Below are 13,468 nucleotides of genomic sequence, written 5' to 3'. Positions count from 1 at the left end.
TTAAAAAATATTTGGAGGATTGGCACAGAAGTGTTTATCCTCACATATTTTGTTTCTGTTTCTTCCTGTAAATAAAAAATGCCAAATGTTACCATAATTGTTTTTTTCAATTCTCACCTTTTCACACCATAAAACTATATGTGGTTAACATGCAGATTATTTGGTTCTCAAGAAAGAAAGGGTCAAATGTATAGTAGTAAATGTAACAAATGGCTTCCCTTCTCTGGTATTTCTACCATTTCACTGAAAGAATGAACTGAACTAGCTGCACATAATTTATAGATTAATCGCTGTAAAGGTGGACAGACAGAAATAACTTTTCCTTAATGAACAATGCTGTGAAGGTTAGACAAAGTAGCTTAACTCTACTCCCTTTACTGTTACTAATATATAAAAATTATGTTTTCATTTTAATTATTTACAGATAAATAGTCACAATTTCAACATGTTTAATACCATCCTCAATGTTGTTTTTTTAAAGATAAAAGTAGGAAATAGGCTGTCAGTCTTAAAAAACCTACCAGTTGGCACAGACGCTCAACGTCGGACTTTTTATTAAAATTACGCACTAACTCTGTAAACAGGCCACATAGGGAAGCTTAAAAGTATAATGTTCTCGCTTCAAACTACCTGAAAACGTACTTTTGAAGAACAGCAGCAGCAGAAAAGGGAGTGTTTAACTTACCACTGTGAGCTCTGCGCTGTCTGGAATGAATCTGCAGCCGCGGTGCATTCAGAGACGGTCAGTCTGAAGAGCGCATGCGCGGCTCCTATCTTCGCCCTCTTTGCTCCATTTACCAGCCTTGGAAACCGTGACGTCAGACCACTGTTGTGAATTCGTATTCTCAAAGAAAAAATCCGTATTCTCAAGCAGCCGCTGCTGTTTGTGTTCATAAAGAGTAAAGCACAAATTTAAACTTGAAATTTGTATTTATTAGTTATTGAAGTTGTAACTATTTAAACCGTATGTTGTATCTTTTGAATGTGATTTAAATTATTATGAGTTTACAAATGTTTGTTATGCACAACTTCTGACTGATATGGACACAACTATCCTTTTATGTACAAATCTATTTAGAAAGCTATCTTACCCCATAAACCAGCCATGTTTCAACCTGCACATTCAAAGCTTCACTTTGACAGAAGTAAAAAAAAAAAAAAAACAATTAAATGAATAAACAAAATGTAAAAGTTGTTAATAGGGCTGCACAATATTAGTGTAACATGACATCATATGGCACAACTGCAATATTTCTCTCATTCTTTTTTATCAACCCAAAATTTCACTGTCTAATTTCAATGCTGAGAGGAAAAAAGGCGAAAATCACTTACAGTCAGAGAGTCGCCCACTGCCGCTACCACCTTGACATCCCCTGGTCGGACATTGTGAACTGCACAAACAACACATCAGTTTGGCAAACCTTAAATTACCCGTTTGTTAGATTGTATGCTTAAAAAAAAAAAAAACGAAGAAAAGCTTCACCTGACGAGGGCGTGGTAGGAGATGGATTGCGATCTGTACAAGGCACTTCAGTACCCATAACCTGACATCAGAGAGTCAGATTATAGGTCCCTGGTTAGAATCTCTATTAATCTACACTCTGGTTTTAGTGTTATCAAAGAAACACTTACAGGATCTACTGGTGCAGTGGCTTTACTCACAACCTCCTCCACCTCTCTTCCAAGGGGGGAGTTTATGTGTGTTCGAAGAAAAGGCCTCTCCTGGGAGAATTAAAATGTTTTCAACAGTTTTAGTCTTTGAAGCTTTATAAATTAGAAAAAGAAAGCTCAGATGCGAGTTTGAGAGCGTTTTTAATTGGATGCAGTGGAATGCCTCACCTCTGTCGGACAGGTAATGGTAATGAAATCATTCGTTTTAGCCTGGTCTGTTGACGGTTGGAGCTGATGTAAGAAAGCAATGATTAGATAAACTTTTTTTTTTTTTTTTCCCATGTAGTAAATGTCTAACAGAGGGGATTACACAAATGCTCTGTTTGCCTGAGCACTCAGAGTTACAGGAGTATCGGACAATCCACTTGAGTTTTATCTTACAAGGTTAATCCTTGCATCTCTTATCTAATCGGACCGACAAACTCCAATCATCATTCAATCTCGCTTTGGATTTTCGTGACAATGTGACTACGCAGCACGTTGCTTTGTTGCATACCAAACACGACTGCATGCACTGTTCGTTAATCTGCACGTGTCTGGAGTTCATTTATGAGAACTTACCACGTCGGTCCATAGCTGAAGAGCCAATTCATTAAGGTGGGAGTCCGTGATTTCCTTCAAAGAAACGTGCACCCCGTATAAGTTATACATTAGCCAAAAGTCTTCATGGACTATTACGGGAAACGTCTGATTTACAGCTGCCAGTTCTTGGTTGTAACGCACAGTTAGTGTTAGTTTCTGTTCACTTACAGAATCTGAGTAGGTTTTAAGAATGACTGGAGAAGACTGCAGTACAACGGCGAAGTCTTCACCTCTGCTGTACTGGGCTGGATTTCTCAAAAGATCACTCAAAGAGTCCTGAAAGCGGATCAAGCACGCTAGTATGAAAGTAGCTCTGACACATGGATGCGAAGGTATTGATCAGTGCTGTACCTGCAGGGCTTTCAGTTGGAGCGCTTTATGTAGACCTGGGTTCACACCTGCTCCTGCACATGTCCACCTAAAGCACAACAATCAACTTTAATGGTCTTTTGCACTTTAAAGGCTTACAGTACATTGTACAAACCTTCACACCTCCTAAAGCTTGTCACATTTGGTCACGTATAAACACAAATGTGTGTTTTGTTAGATTTGCTTGATAGATCAACACACATCGTTGTGGAGTCAAAGACAAATTATGCATGGATTCACAATGTTTTACACATAGACATCTGAAGTGTTGGGTAGATTTGTCAACCCTGCGAGTCTGCTGGGGTATGTTTACCAGCTTTCTGGGCTGTGTCCGCCAGCACCGAACATCTAGAGACTGAAAATTCATGTCTATTCTTCCTATACTCAACATCTATGAAACTTAAAATGGGAAACCGTCACAATTTATTTCTTCATTAACAAGCAGCCATTAGTTAACATGTGGGGCCCATTTTCAGCCTATTTCCCATCAATACGGGCCCCTTAAGTAAATGCTGGCTTGTGTTGTTGCTGTGCTGGTGTCCTCTAGTATATTTAGCCCCATCTATTTAACCATTAAAACTCTCATTAGTTTTTGTTCTTCTTGATGAAAAAGAAAGCCACAGCTTGATGCTGCCACCACTGTTTTTGTGTTGGCTTTCTGCTGCACTTAAAATATTGGCCAAAAGGTTCAACGACCTCAGCACCTTCCACCTCTTGTTCGGGGGTGTCAGATTAAACGGGTCTGAGTACAAACAAGCAAGATTTTTATTTTTATTTTTTAAATTGTAAAAAGTGTTGAAAACCATGCAGCATTTTCCTTCCACTTGATATTTTTGTGTTACATTGTGTTGGTCTATCACATAAAATCCGAATCCAATGCATTGTGGTTCTTGGTTGTAATACAAGTAATACTTTTGCAAAGTCCTGCGTATCACTAACATACTCCGCCCATGTGTATCAATCAGCAAGGAATAATTACTTTTAACCTTGATTTTCCTCAAACACTCACTTATCGTCCCGTTTATGATCACTCCAGACCACCACATGGACTAAGGTGCGAGGCAACTGGGAACACACAACCAGCACAGTTAACGTTACAGTTATTGCTACTGACTTTCTGGCTGTTTTTCTGGTAGACCAAAATGTTATCTAGAACATCAATGTCACACCTGCTTCTGCAGCATCTTCAGAGCTGCGTCCACTTCCTGCACTGCCGTTTCAACGTTGGCAATGACCTGTAATGCAAACAAACAAAGACATCATTCAGAAACACACCATTTAAGGTTAAAACATATTTTAATTTTTTTTGTACAAGGAACCTCACATCTGGTGAACAGGCGCCTGTGAAATCGGCAGGGACGAACAGCAGCACTATATGCCAGTCTGTCACCTCCTAGGACATCAGTGGGGTTCGATTTATTGCGAAGAAATTAAACGTTTAAAACTCATGAAAGCCGATGTGAATCGCCTAATTATACCTGATTTGAAAGGGAGGAGGACAGGTCTTCGACCTCCTGTAATAAACTCCTGCAACACATTACCTCCACAAATGAGGGAGAAATAATACAATTTCTTTTTACATAGAAAGCATTTAAATGGTTGATTTATGCACGTTACCTGTGCTGCAAGGAGGTCTGATCCCCACGGTGATGGACCACCTCGGGATTAAACATGGACAACAACTCTGTACAAACACAGAGCCCACATTCAATAAAGGGCCGGCATGACACAGCAGATTGAGCACATCATAAGGTTTCATGAGACAGGTTTCAGTCCTGTAGCGATGTTGTGTTCATTGTTAGGTTCCCTGCTGGTCACTGTTCTGTGTTTATGGCCGGCTATCGCACCATTATAGATAAGCTCATTTCACTGCGTGGTTATTGAAGCAATAGCTCTTTCTTCAAAGTTCATCCTAATCAGACCATTGCTGTGATATGATCTACACTTGATATGAACTTTCTGACAGCCTTGAGGGAAACACTTTCTAATACATAATCCAAAGAGGGTCAAGGCAGAGAGCCTTGTTTTGATTTATGTCCACTCGAGTCCAAGCTTACCTCTCAGCCTACTGACAACTCTGGAAGCTTCATTCCTAATAAATAAAAAAAAGGCAATATATAAGAAACTGGAATCATATTCAAGAGGTCATTAAAAAGACTAAAGCATGATCTATTATGAGATTCTCAGTGCAATGACCTCAAGTATAAATACTACAGTTTCACAATACATTTAAAATACACATATAAAACATGTTCTAAGCTCTAATTGCTTTTACTTTTACTTACAATTATTCAATTCAATTTTATTTATATAGCACCAATTCACAACATGTCATCTCAAGGCACTTTACAAAAGTCAAATTCAATCAAATCATACAGACATAAAATCATATTTATTGTGTTACCTATTAAAATCCTAATGTTATCTAAGATATTCATTTGTTTCTATATTTACTTTATAACATAGACTAACACAAAACTATAGAATAAAAAGGTCCTAAATTTAGGAATATTATTCAAGCAGACAGGATTATTGCGTAGAACATTACACCTCATTGTCTGAACAAGCTGAAATTAGCTGGTTAAGTAGTTGGACCATCAGCTCTGGTTGAAGATGTTTTTAAAACATCTTCACCATAATAGAAGTAACATGCGGTGGCATGTCTGTTTGCACATAATGAGTGGCTGCAATTCTTTTATGTTATTTTTTTTATTTTTTGTGACTATATATATTTCCTTATATATATTATATATATTATTATATATTATATATATATTTCTCCTGTAAATGAAGAACCAGTGTGTAGCCTTCTTTCAGCCAGCTGGCCAGAAGTGCACAGCAACATTAGTCATGTTTCACCACTAATTGTTTCTGATAATAATAAGAAATAAGCTGGGTAAATCCTTGAAGGTTTCTGCTCTAAATTAGTTCTGTTCAACTTTTTTAAGAGCCATAATTAACTAGACTTCTTTTTGTTTCTTGTAATAAAAATAAGTGAGTAAATCCCTAAAACTACACCTTAAGGTCTCCGATTTTACTTTTCTGACACTACAGCTAAAACAGCTAAAGCACTATTGCTTCAAGCCTGTATGCGTGTGTTGGTGCAGGCTTTGTACCTGTTGGACAGAGGCATCCCCAGTGTGTGAAGTGCTGTGATATCAGCTGGTGTGAGGGCATGAACTAATGATGAGGGGGGGAAAAAACATCAGAACTGTCATAACTTTATCAAAAAGCCAATGTTAACTCCTGTACAATATATCTCTGGCTGAAAATGGTTACACCTGCTTATTGACAACTGACGTAGCGTTACCTGATGGCGATGGGGACAGCCGGGCAGTCACTGGCGAGCAAAGCGCTGGCATGAAACTTTGTGTCTGCAGCGCAGTAGACAGTGAGGCAAAACATTCATGGTGTTTGTTAAATCCATAAGTTATGCAGTGCATGATCAGACAAAGTACTACATGCATTTTAGACTGAAAGTGAGAAATTACAGTACCTCCTTTGATTTATGTGTTGGAAGTCCATTTTCTTGCAGATAAACACCGGCACTAACTGCATGTGACAAGGGGGCAAAGATGATCACTTTATTGGCAGAAAGAAAGAAGTACAAATCCCTGTTTTATACATTAACAAAAACGAAGGTGATACTAAATCCTGTATAATTTCGTGTTGATGCTCTTGTATAAGCTGAACTCTCTTTGTGCGCAGATGGGTTTTGGTAAAGGTCATGAGACATTTATTTTCAGATAAGAAAGAATCTGTAAAGTTACACTAATCTTCTAAGGCGTGATGTCAGACAACGTCAATAAAACAATGGTTAAAGCAGTAATGATTGCGGATGTAAAATTGTAACTCCAACAGTCTGAAAGTGCTGAAGCACATCAGCAAAAATAGTAAAAGTCCCCACCTGAAGAGCTCGTAAAGAGCAGCTTGGCTATTTAGTTACCAGATCTTGTGAATAACACTCTACATTGCATTTAGAGAGCCATATACTGTGTCCAAATTTAGAGCTGTACTTCAGTAGGAAAACTAGGTTCTTTACCTGTGAACAAATGGCAGAATCCATGGAGGATTGCCAGGATCAGGAGGCCAGCTCTGGCCATGAAGCAGAGAGATGCCGTGCACATTGAGAGCTGTCTGTGTTTTTTTTCTCTCTCTCTCCTGCTCAGCTTCAGACGAAGAATGACTGAAAGATTTCACACACTGTAAGAGTACACTCCACCTGCGGAGGGTGTGGAGATGGCAAAGGCTCTCAGGAGGGCGAGGTTTTTAACGACCGGGAAAAGACGAATAAAAAAAAAAAGGGCGAATTTGAAAGCTTAATTAGATGTCATATAACAATTATCACGATGTTGAATCCTACGTATTGACTTGGTTTATCAGGATAAACACGAGTTAGACTGAACACTTTCAGCGGAAGTAAAACTTTTAGCCACTCATTGTTTTCAGACGCAGGATATAGTGCTTTGTTAACGTATTCCCACCCTCTGAATTTTTCCACATCCTGTCACATTATAACGACAAACCTCATTTGGGTTATATGTGATAGACCTTCACCAAGAAGTGAAATATGAAATAAAAGGTAAAGGGTAAGTGGTTTTAAAAAAAATATACATCTATGAAAGGTGTGGTGGGGATTTGTCTTCAGTTTCCTTTCCTCTGATACCCCAAAATAAATCCCGTGCAGCCACGAGCTTTTAGGAAGTCGATTGTTTAGTAAACAGATCCCATTTATGTGTGCAACTCTGAGATGCTCCTGTGAAATTCCCATTCTCACCACCGAAAATGGGAGTGGCGGCATCATGCTCTGGGGATGCTATCCTTCAGCAGAAACAGGGAAGCTTTCCAGAGCTGATGAGAAGATGGATGGAGCTGAACAGTGGGAAACACTGGGGGTAAAAAGTATTTGAGGCTTACTTAACCTTAATGAACCTCCTACTTAATTAGAATTTGCCCTGTTTGTTGCAAACTATTGTTATATCAATGCAATTTTATGCTTTCCTTTTAAAATCAGTGTTGTACTGATGCCTCTCTGAATGGACACTTAACAGGTGATTATATAATTCATGCTGATGCACATCTATTCCGCCTTGCTTTTATAATCACATAAAACCGACTGGAGTTTATTTTTGGAAATGTTGGGAGATGTGATTAGATTGCAGTAAACTTTATGAAACTTGCCCTTAGATGGACTTTAAATAATCACTCCAGTGATATCAATTTATCATCCAGCAGAAAAAAGCCAGTTGTGTTATGGTGCATCAAAACTTAACACAAACAAACTTTCTTCTTCTTCTGGCCCTTTGTGGTGTTAGCCTCCCTCTCATTACCTCTCCCAACTTGCAAAAAGGTTTCAAAACTCAATGACTACCTTCACAACTCCAATGGAAAACCTTTCAGTACGATTTCTGGATGTCTCCATTCCATCATGTCCTGTCATTCTCAGGGTGGCAGGAGAGGCCCAGCGCTTCTCACAAACTAGTTTTGCAACAGTCCCATTTTAACTGAAAATCAAGTTTAAGTTAGTTGGACATTTGCTGCTACTTACGTCTGTTTTTTCCATAACTGTAAATAATTGCCAACTTTCTAAGGTTGCCTGTAAGCATAACTATATTAACTTGGAGACTCCTTCCCAACTCCATCTTGTCTGTACTGAAAATGTTCACATAGGACAATACAGCAAAAACTAAGCGAGTGACTCAGATAGAAAAACTTGTACTGTAATAACCTGCTATTTATTTGTCAGAAAATAGGAAGATACTAATGTAACCAATGCAAATGTATACTGTGAAAGGGTCCGTTTAAATAAATATGAAGTATTTATTTGATGACCTTGGTAAAATACTATTCTGCTTAGGGATCCTATGCGGTCTCTGAACAATTCCGAGCTCTGAATTCCCTTTTTGACACATTTTTGTCATTATTTCACTTTGAGGGGTGTTTTATTGTTGTGTTTGCGCTTCCTTGTTTCGTTGTGGTCGTTTGCGTTTCTGGCGACCCCTGGCGGCGGACAGGAGAAACACCACGCCGCAGCGGCAGCAGCCTCCTGCCCCTAACCGGATGTTGATACTGTCTGAGAGCGGAACGCGGACAGGAACAGCTGAGAAAGAAAAACAAAGCCACGACGACGACGACAGAAACAAAACTCCTGCGCGCAAAGTACCGTTTAAACACCGGTGTCACCATCGCGGGAGCAAGTCAGTGTCCCTGAAAGCGGATTTTTAAAAAAGGTACGAAGATTTTATGTCGAGCGAAGCTGAAATATCCGTTTGTTGTTGCTGTGTGTTCCGCTCCTAGCCTGCTGTCGCTGCTAGCTGGAGCTGTTAGCCTGATGTTTGTTTCCACTGACTTTTTTTTCTTTTCCTTTTTGAAAACCTTTGCGCTACAAGGCGTCAAACCTCGCCGAGAAAAACGAGCGTCGTGTTTCTCTGCTGTCCCAGTCAGTCGAAACATGTTCTGTAAAGCGGCGGCTTTAAAGCAAGGCTTTATTCTAGGTTTGTTTTAGTGAGAATGTTTTATGTCTGCGCTGCCGTCTGCGGCCATCATCGTTCATAACGAGCTGGCCGAGAACATGGACGAGATCTGAAACAAAGAGTGAATGGTAAGGGTATTTAGGCTGTTTTCTTTCTCTTTTTTTTTTTTTTTTTTTTTTTTTTTTAGAAACAACTTCCTTCTTGATGGTTTGCACACACACACAAAAAAAACCTAATACAATAAAACATTTAAATAAATAAATCCAAAGTAGGTCAGCCGTAATATATTATTGATAATTTGTATTTCTATGAAGGAAGTGAGCCTCTTTAAATTAATAATTTTCCAAAAAAAAAAGAGGCTTGACAGCAATTCAGTGTCAGTGTATTAATAACGAGTATTTTTATGAATCATATAAATTTATTTTCTTAAAGCATTTTCCCTATATAATCCGAAATAGGTCAGCCTTTTTACTCCTTTTGCACATACTTCTTTTGTCTTAGGTGTTATAAATTTCAATGCATTTAAATTTGTTGCACTTTTTTTTTTATTCTGAAGCGTAAGTATTGACATAAAGCCAGAGTACAAGATTAAAATCACAACAGAAATACTTGAAAATTGGCAGTCAGTGTGGATTTATTTGTTTGGCAGTAGGAATATCTTCACAACAAAGTGGTATAAACTGTAAAATAGTCTTACATCTTGAAACTGGAGGTCTTTCAAGGTAAAGACACAATAACAGGTCTGTGATGCATTGTGGGAATTCTCTATACTGGATGTTCATGAATCGCGTTGGGAGAAGATGAATGAATATATCTACAATACAAATTCTAATTTTCATGCAGGAGGGCTGCCAGTGGTCAGACAGGAAAATAAAAATCATCATCATCATCATCATCATCATCATCATCATCATCATTTATTACCCAAACTGTCAAATTAATCTGTCAAATTAGTTTCAGGATTACTTTGTGCTAAACTATCATCTTTCATTATCTTTCCCCTGGGAGAATGATGAATTATGGAGATAAATAACATTAAAAGAGTAAAATCTCTCAAGTTAATTTATTTTTGAACATTTTTCTTATTGACATCAGTGATTCGAAGTGCTGTGCACCTTTGCTACAAACATTGCCTTTTTGCTCATCCCAAACATTTTATTAAAGATGTTTTTTTCTCTATAGTGTTTATAGTCAAGAGACATAGGGCTGGACGATATAGAAATAAAGCATATCGAAGAAGTAGAAATCATATTGATCGATATCGATAATTATCAACAAATTCAAAACATATATTTTAAGTGCAGCCCTGGCCATTTCATGCTGTTGCTTAGTGACCTATTTTTACATACAGAACACACAAACACTGAATTCAAACTCAACCCTTTATTGAACCAAATTTTTACCAAGACTAAAAGTTTTTAAAAAAGAAAAAAGAATGCGTACCCTCTGAACTCTTAGAAGGAGGCGGAGCTTTCCTGGGTCTGTGTTTCTGATTGGTTGGAAGGATGTAATGACTGTAATATTAACTTACATGGCTAGAATGCAAAAGGAAGGAAAACTGTTGTTCTATTGAACTTTTTATTGACCCTTTTGTTCTGTCATTGGTATACGTCTATCGATCGACAAGCATTGTTATTGAATTATCGTCCAGCCCTAAAAAGGCAATTTGTTTAGTCTTCAGTAGTTGACTGTAGACCTTTTCCCCAGGTAGCGTTGACAGTCCTGTACCTCCAGGGATCAGAAAATGGGACGCATCTTCTTGGATCACATTGGCGGGACGCGCCTCTTCTCTTGTGCCAACTGCGACACCATCCTGACGAATCGATCTGAGCTCATCTCCACACGCTTCACAGGAGCCACGGGAAGAGCTTTCCTCTTCAATAAGGTACGCCGACACTGACTGTGAAGACACGCACACACAGATCCACAGGTCTACGTGCATTTATCAACTCTGAATTTCTGGTTCATTTTGAGGCTTTCAGTTATTAACTTGAACTGCTCTTTTATCGGAGTGCGCTCACAATACAATGTACACCTTCAATTATGTTCTTAAGAAAGGAAGTTGGTGGAAATGTTTTGATTTATGTTGTATTTTTTTCGAACTTGTATGCTCAGAATTATGCATACCTCTTCCTAAATACTGGGTTAAATGTTCCTTACCCAATTCCAGAGGAGGTATACACTTTATATAAGCTTCTGGATAGTTTGGCTGGATATTTGGCCTATGTTCTCCTCAGAAACGGGAGAGCTCATTCAAATTAGTTAATTTCCTGGCAGAGACCTGACTTTAAGTAGGGTTGAGATCTGGACCATTTCTGAAGCTTAACTTTAACATGCTTTATTCATTCCGAAACTATGTTTAACACCCGTTTGTGTTTCTTAACCAGTTGTAAAAGCCAAATAAACCCAACTTTCTATCATTGTGTCCAAATGATCACACCTAGATGAAGGGAAATTGGTTTGCATGATCATGGCCATTATCATTGGACATGAGAAAGATTGGGATATTGGGCCAAAATGACCAGAAGAATATTTGGAAGAGGCAAGGTTTGAGATTTAAACCCAAAATACTAAGGACTGGCTCTCAAACATGCTTTCCACAAAGTGGATGAAACGACGAGGACGCAGAAAAACGACCAAATTCTTTAACTTTGCCTAAAATCAAATCAACCTGATGATGTTTGATCATTGGAAGGGCAGTAATTAACTTGTCCGCCACTTTATTTGATTATATCTTGTATTTTCAGCATGTGTATCATTAAAAGCTTAGCATTACATGTCATCAGAGCTGTAATCAGAATCTCATTGAGTGCTTCAGAGCCACATCCACAACGCCTGTGTATCGCCTCCACAGGTGGTGAACCTGCAGTACAGCGAAGTTCAGGACAGAGTGATGCTCACCGGCAGGCACATGGTGCGCGACGTCAGCTGCAAGAACTGCAACAGCAAGCTGGGCTGGATCTACGAGTTTGCCACCGAGGACAGCCAGCGGTACAAAGAGGGCCGCGTCATCCTGGAGAGGGCGCTGGTTAGAGAGAGCGAGGGCTTCGAGGAGCACGTCCCGTCAGACAACTCCTGAGCTCTGGCACCTGCTCGCGCCCTCCCGCTCCTCTCCTCTTTCCCCTTTTTGCCTCCTGGCTGCACATCATCACCACCTGCAGACTCAACGGCCTGCGAGGCTTTGACCTCCGCTCCACTGTCCGATCTCGTCTCTGGCGTTTGACCGTAGACCTCCGGCAATTAAAAAAACAACAACCCTGTGCTCAAAATGTTCCCAAAGTCCCTCACCACAGCTGTAAAATGAGGCGTCCCTTCACTCAGCTGTATACGCATGGTCACCGAGTTTACATTCAACGCACTCTCACGCCGGCTGAATTGGTGAACGACACATGGACATCGCCCGGCTGTTCCTGCTTATGGAGATAAGCGGAAGTGATCCAGACCGACCAGCTCTCTCTCTCTCTCTCTCTCTCCACAGAGCACTGTAAAACGAGCCGACCGACGCATCCCTCTGCTTCCCAGTCTTGTGGTATTTGTGCTCCGGTGTCGTGCTGCGGAACCGTCGCCGGTTAACACGGAGAACGCGTTCAAAATGCCGACATGGCTGTTTTATTCCGTATCGGTTGCGTTTTTTTCCTCCTAGCTTCGCAATAGTGTTTGAAAAATCTCTGTTCTCATCCAAAACGATACAGTGAGGACCGCACGGAACGATGTCACGTTTTAAGCATTTCAGCGCTTTCTTTCAGTGGTGCATATGGTTCGATCCAGGCGGCGTTCTTGACGTGTACAAAAAGTCGCTCAGGTTTGTGAGAGCGGTGGACGTGTCCTGGCTGCGGCCATGGATTCCGGGCCTGTCTGTGTTCCGCATAAGGCTCTATTGTTTAAAAGTACTGCATTTTAAGATGACAAGTGACGTCTGAGAGTAGCTGTAACTCCAAGCTATTCCATCAAAACACGGCACATTAGGCTCTTGCATCTAAACACAAGCTCTCTGCAGACGCCGCCTTCAGCACGGTGACCCCGCTCTTTATGTAATCTGCCGCCTGGGGCGTATGTTGTCATCAAATGACTTGTTTCATAAAACCAAAAGCCAGGCGAGCATTAACAGGGTACTTAGCCCTTATTTTTAGACCGGACCACAGTCTCTGTTTTTATAATCAAAATGTAAGGTGGGGTGGGAAACAAAAAAACCCAATTTTTATGACATCTTGTTCGACTATTTTGGGCTCTGTTGTGATACGGTGCCGGCTGGAAGTGTACATATGCTCATCTGCATGATTGTCAAGTTCATTTTGGACCTTTTAATGATTTTCTTTGAACACAAAACAAAAAATACATTTGAAGTACTACAAATCTGGTGCACGACTTTGAAA

The 13,468-nt window shown here is 39.8% G+C and overlaps 2 protein-coding genes across 4 annotated transcripts in view; one reads left to right on the top strand and one right to left on the bottom strand.

Moving 5' to 3' along the window:
* LOC105925580 (phospholipase B1, membrane-associated-like) overlaps positions 1-8,808 on the bottom strand; it is a 26,090-nt gene extending 17,282 nt beyond the window's left edge. Inside the window, 20 exon segments of the mRNA XM_012861507.3 lie at positions 1,333-1,391; positions 1,484-1,544; positions 1,633-1,722; positions 1,840-1,902; positions 2,233-2,286; positions 2,422-2,529; positions 2,605-2,671; positions 3,632-3,687; positions 3,792-3,857; positions 3,947-4,015; positions 4,101-4,149; positions 4,240-4,306; positions 4,680-4,714; positions 5,739-5,802; positions 5,933-5,996; positions 6,119-6,174; positions 6,665-6,738; positions 6,740-6,791; positions 8,621-8,691; positions 8,786-8,808. Coding sequence (XP_012716961.3) covers positions 1,333-1,391; positions 1,484-1,544; positions 1,633-1,722; positions 1,840-1,902; positions 2,233-2,286; positions 2,422-2,529; positions 2,605-2,671; positions 3,632-3,687; positions 3,792-3,857; positions 3,947-4,015; positions 4,101-4,149; positions 4,240-4,306; positions 4,680-4,714; positions 5,739-5,802; positions 5,933-5,996; positions 6,119-6,174; positions 6,665-6,738; positions 6,740-6,791; positions 8,621-8,691; positions 8,786-8,808 — 1,248 coding nt within the window.
* LOC105925636 (protein yippee-like 5) lies at positions 8,685-13,468 on the top strand. Of its 3 annotated transcripts, none has more exons than XM_036150821.1 (3): positions 8,685-8,849; positions 10,801-10,980; positions 11,950-13,468. In XM_036150821.1, the coding sequence occupies exons 2-3, from the start codon at positions 10,840-10,842 to the stop codon at positions 12,172-12,174; spliced, it is 366 nt and encodes a 121-aa protein (XP_036006714.1). In that variant the 5' UTR covers positions 8,685-8,849; positions 10,801-10,839; the 3' UTR covers positions 12,175-13,468. The 3 variants fall into 3 exon arrangements, with proteins under 3 accessions (XP_036006714.1, XP_021171604.1, XP_021171606.1); XM_021315929.2 differs by having other exon boundaries at positions 8,685-8,852; positions 10,803-10,980; XM_021315931.2 differs by lacking the exon at positions 8,685-8,849 and adding an exon at positions 8,921-9,223 and having other exon boundaries at positions 10,803-10,980.

Source organism: Fundulus heteroclitus, chromosome 19 (assembly GCF_011125445.2).
Source record: "Fundulus heteroclitus isolate FHET01 chromosome 19, MU-UCD_Fhet_4.1, whole genome shotgun sequence".
Taxonomy (NCBI): Eukaryota; Metazoa; Chordata; class Actinopteri; order Cyprinodontiformes; family Fundulidae; genus Fundulus; species Fundulus heteroclitus.
The sequence above is the reverse complement of the archived record's forward strand: the minus strand, read 5'-3'. Positions and strand labels throughout refer to the sequence as shown.

Coding starts and splice junctions, on each gene's coding strand:
- LOC105925636 (XM_036150821.1), top strand. CDS start 10,840: ATGGGACGCATCTTCTTGGATCACATTGGCGGGACGCGCCTCTTCTCT. Junction 10,981..11,949: donor GAGCTTTCCTCTTCAATAAG/GTACGCCGACAC, acceptor TCGCCTCCACAG/GTGGTGAACCTGCAGTACAG.